An 18,564-nucleotide genomic window follows, 5' to 3' on the forward strand; every position below is an offset into this window, starting at 1 on the left:
TGTCTGGCTTAATTGCTATTTTTTTCCTGCAGAAATTTCAAGGTTTTGCTCTTGGGGGAGGGCATTTCCCAAGGAGCACAAGCACGGCGATTCACTGGCTAAGACATAATAAAGCGTGCAGACGGGACTCGCGGTTCAGCTGACTGGAGATTGAGCCCATGATCTGAATGATGGCACCAGCCACAGCACCATGCGGCCTTCTGTGACCGTGTCAAGGCAAACGGGGGGAAAGAATCTGCCTCTTTGTTGAAAGTAGCACCAAGGGGCACGTTGATTGTATCAAAATTATCAACGCTGGCTGTCCACTCGTGCAATGCACCCAGCGGCCATCAAAAAAAAAGCTGTAAAAATGCTGTAACCTCCTACTAATTATTTCCTAAACTTATTTCAGTTCTATCGACATTTGTGATAAAAATTAGAGGAGAGAGAGAGAAGTCATGTTAGGGTTAAAATTTGGTGAAAAGCTAGTATTTATTGAAAGTATTTATTCTTGAAATAGTATACAATTTGGCATCCATGCTTGTGTCTCCTCAATGATAACTCCAACTTGGAGTAGAAGATGATGCAGTGCAAAAACTGCTGCTAAAAAGACAATTCTACAAAACTGGATTACACCTGGTCTTAACATAGAAACATTTTGGGTGGTTAATTTACCTAATATAGCAAAACTTGAATGTACTGCTGCTCGACTTCACCATGCTAAGCCCATAACTGTAGAAACATGGCAGACTTGCTGAATATTTTGGATTTTCCGCAAAGTATGCATTGAATATGGACACTTCCTCCTATTTAGCCATAGAAATGTGTCATTCATGCTCCCTATCCCCATGTTGCTAAAATTTTGTAAGAAAAATAAAAAATCTTGATCACAAAAAAAGAATTTGGTAAAAAAAAAAGCTAATTTTCTGTCTTTCGTTTCCCAGAAATAAACATGCTTTAACTTGTCTCAAGTTTTTGTTGTTATTGTAAAAAATCAGAACACAAATTCATAAGGTCATAAGTTTAGACCCAAAGCTGCCTATTCAGAATGTAAACTTACAATGTAATTAACAAGTTAGTTAACTCTTTAGTCCCTGCATATTAGCATAGACTTCAGTTCTTTTACCTTCATAACACTGGAAATCTCATAATAAACATCTAAACACTTACATTGACCCTAAAATAGAACCCTGTGGGATGCCACAAAGTATGCTAAACCGAACAGTTAACAAATCATTTCTAAATTAAACTGCATGTTCAATTTTATTAAGAGACATAATGTCTCCTAATAGTTCTGGTTAACTGGATTTAGTGCAGTATGTTCATAGGCTGTGAAATAGATTGATTTTTGGTAGAATGTAGTATGTAAATGCATCTGCTAACTGTTCAACAGTGACTTTTTATGCACATTACACACAAACACTAGGGCCAGATTCACAAAAGCTATACATTAATCAGGCCAACCTAAATTGATACAGAAAATTATTGCAGAAAAATTTAACTTTTTTAACTCCTATTTTTTATTTTTTTATCTCCCTTTGGTCAACATTACATACCGAGTTGGGTCTGAATAGCTTAAGTACGTTAAATAGGCTGACTCACTAATGCATAAGCTGTTTAGTCCTCTTCAATCTATTTACTGTTTATTCTTATCTGTAGGTTAAACTTCCCCTATCACATGATGTCCCCTGACTGGGAGGCATCTGACACTGGAGCACTAAGTCCTTGCCGAGATTTGAACTTATGATCTCCTCACACTTTTTGAGCAGGCAGTTAGACTGTTGTGTCACCTAGAGTTCTAAACTTACTTTAACTTTTTTAACTTTAAATTGAGTAAATTTACCTTTTTACCTTTTTGGATAAAGAAACGTACATGGTTTCACAACTCTATAGTAGCGCAAGTGTCTAACTGCTTTCTTACTGCGAGACAGAGAATTGATGAGTTTGATTCCAATCAACACCACAGCCGCTCCATGGTCAGGAGATGTAATAGGGAAAGTAAAAGGGAGATTCCTAAACTGCAGATGGAAAGAAACAGAAAGCTTACTGAGAGGAAAGAATGTAGACTAAACATTTTACAAAATATGTAAGCAATTTTAGCCGCAGCTCATTTACTAATGTTTCTGTAGCTCTGATTCCCAATGCATAGTAGACCAAAGCAAGCTGTAGAACTGAACAAAATGTGAATCAGAAGAACTGAAGAACAAATCTTGAGTTGAGTTGAGTTAATGCTCTATAATCAGTTCATTTTAGGTCGGTCTGAGTTTATATTTTGTACAGTGGATGGTTTAAAGATTTTCATTTTTTTTCTTTTTGTCTTTTTGTTTTCTACTACACTTAATATAAATGACACATTGTTTTTTTTTTCCATTTTCCAGTTAAATGTATGCGGTGTAGGGAAGGAAATGGTGGAAAACAGAAACAAACTAAGCATTAAAACATCAGTTAACAAGAACTAGGAGAGATGGTGGTGGAAACAGACAACAGGAAATAAATCCTCCTCGGAAAATCTGATAAGTGTGGTATTCTGGCAGAAAGCCATTATTTTTGCTTTTTAATGCAGACACCAAGAGTAACTTAAGATCATCGGGCCTTCCTCACCATTTTTTCTTTAAGAGAAATTTTGGTACTACTTAAAAATTAGACTTTTTTATAATGGGTTTATAAATAGTTTATGAAGAAGTTTGTTAATGGTTATAAATTAAGTTATAAATACTCTAAAAACATTTATAAGCACCTACAACATACATAGAAAGAACAACAGTGAAAATAACTTTAACATGTCTCATAAAATGATATAGAAAGTCAGTTTAGTCATTTAATTTGTTATTATAGTGAAATTAATTAAGTTATTAACAGAAATGTTAATGCTGATGAAAAAGACAACGTAAGATCTGAGGTTTAACAGTATAAATGAATGTGGAGTCACTATTTGGTACACGACAGGCCACTGTTGCTCTTTTATTTTGTGTTATAACTGCTTAATAATGGTTTATAGCCTAATAAATAACCATTAATAAATTCCCTTTGTAAACCAATTCATTTATTATGTAATGTAAGAAAAAAAGTGCTATTTAATGCATAAGATAAACATTAATAGCATAAACAATTATCTAAAAATACGTAAGAAATAGCCTAACAGTTTCCCAGTAAATGTCAAAACAAATACAAAATAAAATGCTTTCTCATCAAATGATTGCTGATTTCATGATATGATTTTTTTTTACATCGTTTAAAATACTTTTACACACCCCTGCAGTCCTCAATTGCCTCAAAGTGTCACCCCTCACTCCAAAGGTAGTGTTACTTACTAGTCTACACCTAATAGCATAAAATTTATTGTTATTATTTACCAGGTTTTTCGCACTTTAAGGCGCACTTAAAATACTTCAATTTTCCCACAAATCGTCAGTGCGTTATACAGGAGTTTCAATTTAGTTTTCAAGCACCAGGGCTGAAGTAGCATTAGCCGCTAAACTCCATTTCCCCGTTTAGAGGTATTATCGGCCTGTAGCTGCTAACCACTTCTTTTGTCGTTCAGAGGTGAATATATCGGACTGTTGTCTGCGCATTTACCGTGTTAAAACAAGCTACGTGGGATGAACCGCTAGCTAATATCACCCTGGCTTATTGGAACACTCAGGGTTACTCAGTGTAGCACTGTCCGGCGTTTTACTCACCCAAATAAACAGTTTTCAGGAGAGAAATCTGTGTAGATTTACATACAGACTTAAAAAAAGTATTTGTTAACTTAGGTCCAGTAAGTTTTGGTTTCACAACGCCGATTAGTGAGCATACTAAAGAACTTTGATTTATCCTGCATCAACTAAACCACTGTTCGGTTTGTTTAAAGTGTGAAAAACACTGTAGACTCTTAATTTTTTGGGACCAATTACAGGAAGTTGAGGCAAGCTATCATCACCCATTCAACAACAACTGACTTCCTTCACGTGTACACACATTATGCAGCTGTTTAGGTGTAGACCTTTATGCACTTTACTCCTGTATCTACTGTAACTGTAGATTAAACAATGATTTAGTAAATTCAGTAGATTGGTTGATCAGTCCGGACTGTGTTTTGCACCACCTTTCCCACCAACTATTTCTGGACCAAACTGAAATGTCCGAAAATTCTGACCAAACAAGGTAACAACCCAACTTTTAAAAGACTTCTAAAGGTTCACTAGATGGCACCGGTTGGGTTGATTACGACCATATATCGAAGCTAAAGATAGCACCTAATGATTTACAGTGAACAAAGCAAGCAAAGCCAATGGTCTGGTGGTTATCTCCAGTTTCAGCCCATGTGGGCTGCTGATCGTCACGCACTCTGGGTTTTCACTTCCTGCTAATGACGCGCTCATCTGCTCTCCTATCTTGGGGAACGAAAGGCTCCATATGGGTGTTGCCCACAGGAGGAAAACCTGCAATGCAAAGTGAGTCAGAACAACTTTGCAAAGCCTTTCTTACTCAAATCTCACCAAACCTCCTCCCTGTTCCTTCTACGCTGATGCACTTTTGATCCTGTTCTGCACCGGTACACTCTAGTTATGTTAGATATCAAGCTAATAGGCTAAAGAAATCGAAAGGAAAAAGAGAGTCTTTTTTGTCTTCTCACAGTGAATGAAGAAGACATGTTTGCACAAAACAGCCATCTGGGTAGCTTGTGGTGGGCTGATACACATCTAACCCCCATGTGCTGATGATGCTGACATTGAGACAAATTAGGTTCCGACTCTGAGGAAATCATATGATTAAATTTAAAGTTAGAAGGGACTTTCTGGCCATTACAGTACAATATTACAGTAGTACTTCATTACAGGAAAGTCATGCCTCTGTGTTTTGGCCCTAAATGTTAAATGGTTTAAATGGTTTAATTTGTACTGAATTGTGATACTGAATGAATGTGTTGTGCTATACAGGAGAAGGACAATCAAAAACTACTTTAAAATCACGCCAATTTGCAAACATCCAACACAACACATTGTAAATGCCTGCTTTGCAAAGTCTTTGCTGAGGCATTTTTTGACCAGTTTTTAACACATCTGATTCAGTAGTAAGGCTTTCAAAAGCATCTGAATGTGAGAATCAGGTGGATATGATTCATTCAGAACAAAACAAATGAAGAATCAGTTCCCCAAGCATGCCATCACTCATCGTGTCAGTGAGGCCAAACAATATTTACCATTGTTGTAAAAAACAGCTTTCAATTGGGGTGTTTTCACACCTGCACTTTTTAATCCATTTAAATTCTAGTTTGTTTAGGTGGGTGTGAATACAGTAATCACACTCAGGTGTGAAGCAGAACAACTGCAACAAGTCCATTCAGAGGAAATGGTCTCTACCTGGTGCCACCGTTAGCAGCATAACCAGCAAGGTGATTGGCTCTTTCAAGTAAAGGGCAGGACTTTGTTTGTAAACAGATGTTCTGTAAACTATTAGGAACACTCACACTATATACACACTTATAGAGATGACGTGCATAAACATATCAATGTGTTCATTTATATTGTTTCAGGAACAGATTTGCTCTCATTACAAACAAATACAGCTCAAGGAGATTTATGAATGTGAACTGGCAATAATTACTCTGATCTAAACTTGATCTCAGCAAAAAAATCTTAATGCAACTGGAAAGTAACTGGAATCTAAATGATCAGTGATCATCATGATCAGTCAGATAGACTGTAATAATAGATATTAAAACAAAACATTAAACCTGTATAAGCAAATACAGGCACTGGGTAGTGCTGGGCGATAAAACGATATCGATAGTTATCGAGGAAACTATATATCGCGATAAGTCGGGGCGAGAAATTCGATAAACTAAATTTTCTATTTCCCGTTTAAGTAGCGTTGTGAAAAGGCGCAGCACGAGACCAGGCAGCACGCTGAACTGCTGCTCAGCCCAGTACAACCCCTCCCCTCCCCTCTCCACCATCCCCCTCCGCCCCACCCCCCGAGCCCCTCCACTCTGAACTCCTCACATAGCGGCTCCTTCTCTCCCATTTACTGGATAAACTTCATTTATACTATTCAGCGGCGCTACACTGGAAAACTCACCTTTTAAATATGAGGCATGCGTCTCCAAGATATTTAGAGAGGTGAGCTTGTTCAGATTTCTGAAGGCAGGTAAACGCTGCTCTGTTTGCTGCTAGTTAGATTAGCTTGTCTCCAGTTTAAAGTTAGCGATGTTTAGGTGTAAAAGGGATCTGTGCAATCTGTCATCATTAGCTAAGATGCTTTCACTGCTTTTTACATTCTAATAAACTAATGGGTAACGCACGTTAGCCGTGTTAATCCACGTTTCGTGTAAATTAAGGTTAACTTCAGCACGAGTGAGGGGTTAGTATATAAACACACAGAAAGGAAGCACTTTCCATCTTTTTTCCTAACTCTCACTGTTTCTGTTAGAAAACCCTGAGGGCAGCATTCTCCTCTGTCTTTGTGTTTTATAGTTTTTAACAGATAGAGAGTCTGTTATGCTGGATATTTTACTAAATACAGAAGATTATATAATCTGTCTAGCTGTATTTGAACTGAGCTAAACATTGCTGTTACTGAACTGGAGTTTTAAATACACTTAAGTAATGTAAGTCTAGTCTACTGAAAGCCAGTAATGTTAGTATAAATCTGTACTGCAGTAGAAGTGGATCATTTCAGAAACTTGACTTTATTCCTCCCACCTCCATTATAGGCCACTTTTTTTAAAATATTTAAATGTTAGCTTAATTTAAATGTAAAAAAAACTAAAGGCTCTTATTTAAAAAAAAACATAAGCAGTAAATTATCTAAAATTACAACAAATAGAAAATAGAAAAACAGTAAAACATATGTAATACATACTTTTTATATGACCAAAATTAAACTAGACTGAAATCTGACTAAAACTAATAATATCCGATAGACTAAAATGTAACTAAAACTATTATACATTTTAGTGAAAAGACTAAGACTGTATCAAAATCACCTGTCAAAATGAACACTGTGATATACTCTTGTATTTTGCTTTATGTAGTTGCCTGCATTCAGGGAGGGGAATGATCTTTTGATTAAATATAATTTTATAAAAATAAATAAAGTGTTATTGCAATTTAAATTAAACAGACATATAATGTAAAGGGTCTTACATATTTTTTAGTTTATATATTTGTCCCCTTTTTAAAATTAATTTAAAAGCTGTACCCACCTGGCAAGATGTTAACATCCTAGTGTCTGTCCACAAGGCTCTGAGCCTGCTAGTGATTTTGTCCATAACTCCCTTATTCTGTCACTTCTGAGTAAAAATAGAAACCTTTAAGTGTAACAGAAAGTGATTTGATTTATATCGTGATACATATCGATATCGGCTGATATGAAAAACTATATCGTAATAAGATTTTTTTCCATATCGCCCAGCCCTAGCACTGGGATCAGATCAAGGCTGCAAAAAAAAAAAAACATCTCCATATCTGATCCAAGCACTGAAGTCAGACTTGCTGCCTGCCCAAGCTTGCTTTGAAATTCCCACAAGCGCCAAATCCCCAGCTGGACATGCAATACTGTGTGATTCAAATGCTTGTATTCAGTAATACAGCAGCTGCTGCAAACTTACTTAATTTACCTAACACCATTTGGTGCTATTTTAAGGGCATTTTGCATTTTTTTTCCAGTTCCGGGAGCTATGTTAATTCTGTCTTCCTGAAATCAACAGTCTATGATTTGTTCTTCCCTTTCTGAAGACATACAATGCCCTAAAGTTAACTAGTTAACCCGCAGCTAGGTTACTGAACTTTAGCACTCCACTGCTATCACATCAGCCCTGCAGGGTATCAGGTGCTTGAAGAGTTGTCCCAATTCTTAGGAGGAGAATTACAATCAAAAACAAGGGGTAGGGGTAAGTGGTAGGGCCAAGGGGTGAAATGGGATTAAACATGAAACATGAAAAATAACACTCAGTCCCCGAGAATGACAAGTTTGTTTCTTTAACAAAGATATATTATTAACTTTATCTGAGAGAAATATGCTCCTTAAGGTACCAAAACTATTAACATATTTGAGGCTAGACAAAACAACTGTTATTTTTATAGTTTTTCTTTAAGGATATGAGAATGTCCACATTCTCTGGAGAAAGGGCTATATATATAAATATATATATATATATATATATATATATATATATATATATATATATATATATATATATATATATATAATGTGCATATATATATTTCAAATTTTACATTTGTAATACTTCACAGCGTTTGGCCTGCAGGGAAAGCTTCACAGTACAAACAGTCCACGCCACATTAAATCTCTGTTTGAGAGAATGTGATGTTAGACAGTCAGCCAGGGTCTGAATAAAGGGCTATGGAGGAGCACAAAAGAAGAATCCTGCTGGCATTGTGACTGCGTTCATTCTACAACACTCAGGAATTTGTGCGCGATTGTGAAACACAACAGACCTCTTCCACAAGTGTCCTTGGGCAGCTAGCTCTGTTCTGCTCTGCGATCTTGGCTTATCAAGCGCTCTTGACCTCAGAAGGGGTACATTCTAGATTAGAACATGCCTATCAGCATGGCCCCAAACATAATGACACACTGTATACAGAATCAGCATGCAAACTAGACGTTTTTATTTAAGCTTGTGTTGAACTATGTTTTTTTTTTTTTTTGGTCTTTCCGTTTTGGGGAGGAGGGGTGGAGTCTCAAAACAGACAGTAACAGTCGATCTGTTATGAGAAAGCCATCTGTGCTACTTCTGAAGGAAACTGATTCAGCAAAAAGAAAGAAAAAAAATCCTTCTGCTATATCACACAAGCACAACACACACACACACACACAGACGCACACACACACACACACACACACACACACACATTCCAGCGTACTTAACTGGAGTTACTCCAGATATCAAGCTTACGCAAACTAAACAGCTCCCACTAAATAGTTACCCCACTGTAAACAGAGTGCACAGTCTATTTGCTTTCATTTCCATATACGAAATCTGTGACGACAAACACAGCCGTCACTGACTTTCTTTCGAGCGGCAGAATGAACAACACCAACACCAGGAGAGTCAACTTCCTCTTTCTGGTCTGGCCACAGTTTCCTCTCCGAGTAACTGCAACAGACTCAAGCTGCCTACTTTGCTGAATTTGTCTTAAACATCTCAAAAAAAACCTCAGCATGGCATGCACCCTTTAATTTCAGTAAAAAAAAAGTTATTTTTTGAGTTTGCAAGGATAAGAGTGTCAGTGGAAATGATAACAGAACAAAACAAAGTCATTCTAGAGTTAGATTAGAGTTACTCTCTTCCTGAGGACAAAGGATGCAACAATGTTGCAAGGTTGCAAAATCAAAAGTCTGTGATAAACAGTTTAACTGTTTAAAAAAGTGCATATTTTTTAAACAGTTAAACTGTTTATCACAGGCTTTTAAATAGGCACTAAACACAAAACCATATTTTTTTCATTAATAGCTGAAATTAGTTCCTATGAAGTAATGACTCTACCCAATCAGCTCTCCCACCTATTTTTTGGTATTTAACTGCCTGAATTGTCTTGTTAAAGGTGGTGAAATAAAGTCATCCTGCTATAAATTGCAATGAAGTCATCGATTAGCATTACATGTCTTACCACTTTAGAATCATTTGTGGCAAAGGGCTTCCCTTCTCTGTTACTCGTATTAGTATGTTTGGTCAAGATACTCTTTGAAGATACTATCAGTGACAGACTAAGTGTGCTGTTTGTTAGCAACATTAGCTTAGCACCTCCGATTCTAAAAAAGGAAGCTTCAGAATCTTTTTTTTTTTTGGCTGATTAACTGCACCCTGGGGTAACTGATCAAAATGGTCCCCAGGGATTCCCACATGGTATATACTCACTCTATATATGTGTATCCTTATGAGTTAAAGAAAAAAGAATCTGGGCCATTTGGGAGTCCCTAAGGACCAGTTTGAGAAAACCTGACTTAGGAGGATGACAAAAAAAGCTTTTTCGTACCTATAGTTTGGCGGAGTTCTTCACACAGGCTTATGTGAGGGAACTGCAGCATCTGTTTCCACTTCTTGCTCTTGCCTTTTCGGTTACCACCCCCTCCTGCCAAGGAATAGAGCAGAGATCAGATTAGCCACAGGAACCATATAAGCTGTAAAGGGCTATTAGATTAGAAATAGAAATTACATTTCTAAGAAATTACAGGTGGACTTCAGAGGCAGGGCTCATATAAATACGTTTCAGCGTATCACACTTCTCAGCAGCGGGACTAATGCAGTTACTTTAACCCTCAGAAGTTGCAGTTATTGCAAGTGACAACAATTGCATGTTATAATTTCATCCCATCTCTCACTTGTGCAACAAAGAAAGCTTTTACTTCAGTAGCAGGTATTCTTGGCTGATGGCACTATTTAGTTTGTATGTACTGCTATACATTATATTTCAAAAACAGCCCCCAATTTTGCTAAGAAAATTAACCCACCCACTCACTCACTAGAACCCCAACCTTCCTTCCTATTCAATGCTCTGAACACTAGGAGGATAAGGAAAAGGGCAAGCCTCCTCTGATACACGTAAAGCCAGCCTCAGATACAGCATCACCAGGTACTCAAGAAAGCGGACGTAGTCAGGAAACCGCCGGATGCCCAGCTCTAATACATCAGCCAACAGATGCCTGTGCCTGCCAGTATTATAACAGCAGTTACCCAAAGAGAGAACAGCTAACTGTGCTCCCTCTCTCAGGCTCCGGCTGCTGATGGCAAGGGGGCATGACTCAGATGTCAGATCCTCAGGCCATAACTTTTAATTGTAGGTCTGCTGAACCACTTGAACATCTCTTACACACACTGTTTTTTGTTACTTTGTCTTTTAGACATATTTGTAATAAAAGGTCTATTCTGATTGGTTATGCTGTATTGTGCCTCATATAAAAAGCTCTAATAGCTGAAATAATCCCAAAGACTGCATTATAAATGGGCGGAGCTAACACATAGTAAGCTAAAGAAGGTCTGGGTGGATATATGTACATGAATTAATGTAACATTTCAGCTTAGCTTTCATGCAATAATACTACAAAAGTATTAGGACAACTGCTCATTCATGGTTTATTCCAAAATCAAGGGTATTTAAAAACGTTGATCCTGCTTTTGCTGGAGTCAAACCAGTCCTTAACAGTTGAGGGAAAGCTTTCTAATAGATTTTGGAGCTATGGTGTGAGGATTTGATTGCATTCCCCACCTCCTTCCTAACTCCCAAACCCATCAGAGATCATTCCAGAGAACACAACTCCACTGCTCCACAGCTTAAAGCTAGAGGGCTTTAGACCTTGCCCACATCTGACATTAGGCATGGAGCCATCTTCTTATCTGCTTCTTCCTGGTCAGGGTTGAAGCAGGTCCAGACACAGTCTACACAAAAACAATCTAAATGACTTCAGGTCACCTTGCCATGAGCACCCTGGCCAACATTCAACCTCACTCAAAAGAGAACACCTCACAACTTACAGTACAATTATAGTTGTGGGCGTTCCAAAGTTTGGACATCTTGAAATGTGTCCATTTTACACACTGCTGTCCCATGATGTTTGGCATGTCAGTGGATACGAAACTGCGAAACGAATGCGATGTTCAAAGTCAGGCAAAAATAGTACATGAAATGAATGTCATGAAATCTGAAGGTCTCCCATAAAAACTGATACATGTTATCTATTATTTGAGGAAGACTCAAGCCTCGCTCAGTCATGTGTCTGCTGTTAAACACAATGATTAAATCTTTTTCTGGGCCTAATTTAATCTTGCATTGTGCATTTTATTGAACTCTGTGCCAGACCCTGCAGAGCCAGGAGGGTGTGAAACATAGGTTTTGTGAGCTACTGTACAGCAGCTGTAACTCAGCTGAACAGAAGGAACAGCATCAGGTCTGCTTTACCCTGAGGGAGACTGCCTCAATGATTCAACTGTTGTCTGCACTGTATGCATATAAATAATTCACTTATTTGCAGGCACATGAATACAGAGGCACAGTGTGTACATTAGCAACGCTGCAGATGAAAATCAATCCATCAACGTGCTACAGCGATGGCTATTTTCAGTAACACAATAATGCCACTACAGTATAGGTCACGACTTCTGAAAAACCTATAGGATTAGTGATACAGTATACCTAAGGCCTAGCATGCGTGGACGGTATGATAGTAAGACAGCCTGTGGCAGTTTCATACAATCCCTAGTTGGTGAATAGCAAAATTGTGTATGCTAACCTGGTGTTCGTTTTTTTCTTACACAAGAACCACAGACTTTAAAACATCAAGCCTGCAGGCTTTCTCTAATGTGGCTGACCTCACTGCTGCCTTCCTTCAGGCTAGTCAGGCTTAAGTTAAGGAATGCTAACACTGGCTACCACTCACAAACAGGTATTGAATTTCAAAATAAACATTGCCCCTGGTAACCAGCCACGAAACAGAGCCTCCAGAGTCTTCAGCCTAGCGTGTTAGCCTGATTAACAGCTGAATAAAACTACGAACACAAGGTAAGCTCTTCCCAAACTAAGCAGCTAACCTCTACAGTTCAGAATGCTAGCTGTAGACTGTGCTGACCACAGTACAAGGCTGAAAGAATCCATGGAAAACCAGATTTTCTTTGCTCCTAGTATGTAAACAAAGCAGACTAAAGCGTACCACTGACTCCCGAGGCCATACCGTCCATAAAAAGAAACAAAGCGGCAGAACCAGTTTTGAATTCACTGTTTCTGTCATGTCTTCAAAACAAATGCAATCTAAATGGCTGCCTATTTAACCAACAGGCCGAGAAATCTGCTGTGAAATGGACTTGGGGTGAAGTGAAATACCCCATTTCGTAATGCTGGGGGTAAATGGAGATGGGCTATTTGTTATTATGTTTTGCTACACACACAAGTCCATTTTACATAGGATTTCTCTTGTAATGGAGCAGTGAGGAACACAATACATTTGCCAGTGTTAAATCAGCACTGTTAGTGTTAAATTAACACTGAGAGCGTAGAATTTAACACTAACACAGGAACATTTACTGTGCACTAATAGCTAACTGGATCAGAGTAGTACAGTCTGGGCATTTAACATAGATGTTAACATGGATGTTAACATGGATGATAATTATCGTGACTGTCCTTGTGTCCATGTCTATGTGAACAGATAAGTTACTCTGCCAGAATCCTCTGTCACATCAACATATCCAACAGGTAAATGCAGCATTCTTTAGCTTCAAATGGCAAAAATTCCATGGCTAGTTTCCATTTCCTTACCTTTGGTTTGGTATGTCAGCGTATGATTTAGCCCTGTAATTAGTTTATCTAGTATATATTACAAATGTGTTACTAGGTCTGGATCTGTAAAGTGACCTAAATGGAATTTACCAAGGAAAGAAAGAAATATTTTAGAGTAAAGCTGAGTAAATTACTTTCTAGGCTGGTCACGATAATTTCTTCTGTTTGGATGATATATTGTCCTACACATAATTAGGATAAACTACATTATTGTCACTTTGAGAACATGTTATACCACTGATATAAAGAGAATATTTTAGAATAACACAGCAATTACATTATTTTAAAGTTGAATGAAATTTAAAAATTAATAATTTTCAGACACTTTTTTTCATTTGTTTTCATATTAACAACTGCTGAATCAACGATCTGGCTCATTCAATTAATGGAATCTTATGGCTGAGAAAAACATAATATGCAATATTGAGGTCAGCAAAAATAAGTGAGAACATGTCCACATATTGTACAATGTCTCTTACCTTCCCTTATCCTGAACTTATTTTTTTTACCACTGGCTTATGACAGTTCAGTTAATACTCTTATGTATGGCTGCAACCAATGATTATTTTGGTAGTCAAGAAATCTGACAATTCTTTTTTGGATTTGCTGTTAATGACTATTTGTTCCATGCCCTATCTCTGGTTTCTGTGGGTATGGCTCCTGTTCTGAGGTTTCTCTTTTGCTCAAAATGATAGAAACTAAATTTGGGATTTAAACGCTTTAAATGCCAAGAAGAATTTTAAATGTAAAATCTGTTAATCTGTGTAAACTGTTGTGTTTGGGCACTTTTGGAGACATAAACCAAGTTGAGTGCAAACTGTGTGAGTGAACCCACTACATTTCTGTTCCCAGTAATTTGTGTAGTACAATGAAGTTACAAATGATTAATTAGTCAATACTGAATTTTTGAGTTTTTAATAATAGCCTCACAGACAGGTCTTTGCATTTTAAAGGTTTTAGGAAATTTCCCCCAGGTGTGGATCAGCTCTCTTAACGTGGTCATCCTGGGGATAGCTTCAGGAAAAGAGCCGTGCCCCTGGTGCGAGAATGTTCTGCTGGCATGATGTCCAGCTCAGTTTAACGTCACCAGAGCAGCTCCAGCTCCCTCATTCAGAATGACTGGCCCAGGTGTGAAGCACGGCGGCCTCGCTATTAGGAAAGGCGCTTGTCAACATAGCGTATGCAGAAAGGTCATGAAGCTATCCTGCCCAGCGGCTCTCAGGCCTGCCGAACGTTTTTCCTCTTTTGCTCGGTTCACTGGCTGAGCTGAGGGCTCTTATTAAACCCAGGCATTTCAAGAGTCATGGCTCAGCTTTGAGGTAAAGATAACTTGTGAACTCAAAGAACAGTATCTCAGCAGCTGCCACTGATGGAGGTGTAGATGTATAGAGTATAAACAATTCGCAGATTATATGGGAAAACCTTGTGACTTTGATCTGATAAGAATGTACTCTGCAGCTGCTGGAAAACAAGAGCAAAGCTAGAGGCCCCACGCATGCAAGAGGTCGTAGTAATTACGCAAACTTCCTGTAAGACTCTAGGTGACATCCCTGCTGAATTGCATTGGCTTAAGCAGGGGGATCAGACCAAGGATGCCCGGGTAAACAACGAAGAGTTGAAAATCAAACATTTGTTAGGTAAAGTCAACTTTGCGTTGGTCTCCGGCAGGAAGCCAGCACCAACGTTCCAATATTTGCAATTCAAAAAAACAGCTGGCAGCAAAGGGACGCTCTAATAGCACTAGCGCGGTTCCAAACCTGTAGTTTTATCACTGTGGGAAGTGGATACAATGCAAATGCCATAAGGACTGCATAGTTTACGCAGTTCAGAAACTGGATTGAGATAGAACAATGGCTTTAGCTGTCAACATGCACTACAAAATGAACAGCACCATTTCAACCGGATTAAGGCCAGTTGAATTTTGACTTGGCCCTTCCAAAACATTATTTTTATACTTCTTTAGGCTTTAGGCTGTGGTAGAATGACGTGTGCGCTTGAGATTTGAGATTTTCTTTAAATAAAACAGTGCCCCACCCACACCTGACTGTTTTCCCATTGATTGAAAATACCTGACTCTATTTATACCTTTAAATTGTTTGCAAATTTTTAAAGTTCACAAATATGTCAGATATGTAATATTAGACCATTTGGTTAAAAAAAATACATAATCATGTCTAATATTGTTTCTCATTTGTGTTAAGTTTGAGAACATGTGAAAATCAAATTTTAGGTCAGATTTTTGCAGAAATACAGAAACTTCTATAACTTATCAGACGTGAGTTGAAATCAGGAATCCATCTTTTTATCTGCTTCTTCCTGGTCAGAGTTGTACTGGTTTAATAACTACCCAGAATCCCTGGGCACAAAGCAGGAATATCCCCTGGGGAGGTTGCCAGTCCATGACCAAACTGCAATGTTCGCATTAAACTTTCTGTCAGAATCACAATAGTTATGTGTAATATTTAGCTCTCTGTCAAATCAAATGCCCGAAGTCAAGTGAATAGGTTGTGCTGAAAAAATTTTGGCCAAAGGCCCAAATGTTACGTTCCAACCTGTCCACCGTAACTTTCTTTGTAATCATAATCTAGGTGCTACAATTCCCTATTTGTAGACTGTATAAAATGTGTCCATACCTGCACTGGCAGGTCTAGGCTTACCATGGTGCTTAAGCGTTTTCGAACCCTTTATAATTTCTACATAAGTTTGAACAAAAACTTTATCAGATTTTCACACATCTTAAAAGTCCTACACATTGACTAAACCAAACAACTTTAATCCTGTTATGTTGATGTTATGTTTCCTCCAATGAGGAACTGCTTGCTTCAGCTCCTTCCACATAATTTCAGTTGGGTTAAGGTCAGAACTTGACTTGACCATTGCAAAACATTAATTTTATTATTCAATAGCAATTGTTTGGTAGAACCATGCATGTGCTTAGGGTCTTTGTCTTGTTGCATGACCCATGTTCAGAATTTGCTGCCATCACACCATTCTTTAAAGTTCTCCCGATGATGGACTTATGGACTTCAGCATTAGGCAATCTAAAGTGGTGTTTTGAATTGTGTACTAATTAAACTTGTTAATTAACTGACTGGAAAACAACTAAACAACACAACATCTTTGTTTGTGCCTCTGAGGATTTCTGGCACAAAACCAATGCATTACATTATGGTATACTTTGGAAATTCTAGCGTACAGCTTGAGAAAGACTTAGAGTTGCTTAGAGGTTGCCTTGGGTCTTTTTGTGACCTCACAGACTATTACAAGCCTTGCTCTTTGTTGACGGACCACGTCTTTGGAGGGTAATAATGAATAAAGAATTTACTCCATTTGCAAACAATGCAAAGAGTCCAAGAACTTCAGATATGGTTTTGTAATTATTTCCAGCCTAATGACCAACAACGTTTTGATTAATTAACAATTAATCAACAATGAAATTTGGAGCCGACACATTTTCATGTCAATTTAAGGACATTTATGTCCACTATTTGTCGCACCACCAGTAGATAAAAAGGCTTTAGATTACAATGATGCAGAAACAGTCTATTCTTGCTGAAGGCTTTTAAGCATCTTTGTACCTAGGAAATATCACTTAACAGCCATTTCAACTGAAATTCACAGAAATTGCTGGTGGTGACCTGCACTTCTTCAACTGGCTTGACTTCTTAAGACTGAGCTTGAGAGCTGAGTTGTCAAAAGCAGCTGAACAGCCCAAACCTCGGCTAGTGTGAAATATACTCTCGCAACGAATGCGGGTTAAGAAAGAGGATGTGATGAAAGCAGATAATGGGAGAACACAGAGAGAGAGACATATTTTGTAAAAAAAAAAAAAAAAAAAAAAAGACAGGAAATGTGTGCTTGTGTCTCCATGACTAACCAGCCAGCATTACCCAAGTTAGCCAACTAGTACTTAAACTAGCTAGCTAACTAACGACTATAAAGCAGCATCAGTCCATTAGCTAGTTAGGTTAACAGGGTTAACTAAAAGATTAATTAACTTTTAATGAAAGCAGACAAAGGAAACTAATTTAGCTAACCGGTCACATCACTGGTAGCTGGGCTAGTTTAAACCTCAAAAAAGAAGAAACTAGCTTAAGTCGAACCAGTCTCATCATGAGACTTTTGGGCTATTTTACATCCTCTTAAGCTACTTTACCCAAGCCTACACCACCAGCCAAACCCCAACTAACGTTAAATAGCTAACTGTTAAAACTAGCTGGGTTAACATTTCTATTAACAACCCTGTTAGAGGGAACAAAAAATGGGCACGTGCTAGTTAGCGTAAGCAGGTGAAAACACACGTATTCGCCCAGGTTACAGGAAAATGTAGCTAACTAACCCTAACTATTTAGCTAGCTAGCCTAACATCCAGAGAAGTTACCCAAGCTAGCTAACCTAGATAGCATAGCTAGTTAACTAGCTAGGTTAGCTAGCAGTCTCCACCAAAGCCGCTGCCTGGCCCTTTCCCCACTCTGTGTCTAGCTAACTAGTTAAATAGCTAGCTATCCAGCTTCTGAACAGGTGGTTAGATAGCAAGTTAACTAGCACAGCTAGCTTTAGGTTACATGACAACCGTAATATCTGCTCAAAAGCAACTGTTGGCTGGCCCTTTCCCTACTCTGTATCTACCTAACTAACTTTAGTTAACTAGCTTGCTATCCACCTGCTGAATAGCTGCTGGATAGCTAGTTAGCTTAGATAGCTTTATGTTACATGACAAACGAATTATCTCCTCCAAAGCAGCTGTTGTCTGGCCCTTTTCCCACTCTGTGACTAGCTGACTAGTTAACTAGCTTGATATGCACCTGCTGAATAGCTGGTTAGCTTAGCTAGCTTTAGGTTAAGTTACATGACAACTGAATTATCTCCTCCAAAGCAGCTGTTACCTGGTTCTTTTCCAATTCTGTATCTAGTTTGCTACCTAATTAACTAGCTTGCCATTCACCTGCTGAATAGCTGGTTAGCTAGTTAGCTAACTAGCTAGCTTGCTATCCACCTGCTGAATAGCTGGTTATCTAGCTTAGTTAGCTTAGCTAGCTTTAGGTTCCATGACAACCGTATTATCTACTCCAAAGCAGCTGTTACCTGGCCCTTTCCCAACTCTGTGTCTAGATAACTAGTTAACTAGCTTGCTATCCACCTGCTAAATAGCTGCTATTTAGCTAACTTTAGGTTTTATAATAAACTGTATTATCTCCTCCAAAGCAGCTGCTGCCTGGCCCTTGTCCCACTCTGAAGCTACGTTAGCTAGCTCGTTAACGCTAGGTTAGCTAGCTAGCTCTGACACAATCACCACCATCACCTTATG

At 38.2% G+C, this 18,564-nt stretch overlaps 1 protein-coding gene across 1 annotated transcript in view; it reads right to left on the reverse strand.

Annotated features, from left to right (window-relative positions):
* The window catches only part of grk6 (G protein-coupled receptor kinase 6), a 58,551-nt gene that overhangs the window by 38,762 nt on the left and 1,225 nt on the right, over positions 1-18,564 (reverse strand). The window contains exon 2 of the mRNA XM_007244427.3: positions 9,963-10,058. Coding sequence (XP_007244489.1) covers positions 9,963-10,058 — 96 coding nt within the window. The remainder of the gene's footprint in view (positions 1-9,962; positions 10,059-18,564) is intronic.

This window comes from Astyanax mexicanus, chromosome 17 (assembly GCF_023375975.1).
Source record: "Astyanax mexicanus isolate ESR-SI-001 chromosome 17, AstMex3_surface, whole genome shotgun sequence".
Lineage (NCBI taxonomy): Eukaryota > Metazoa > Chordata > Actinopteri > Characiformes > Acestrorhamphidae > Astyanax > Astyanax mexicanus.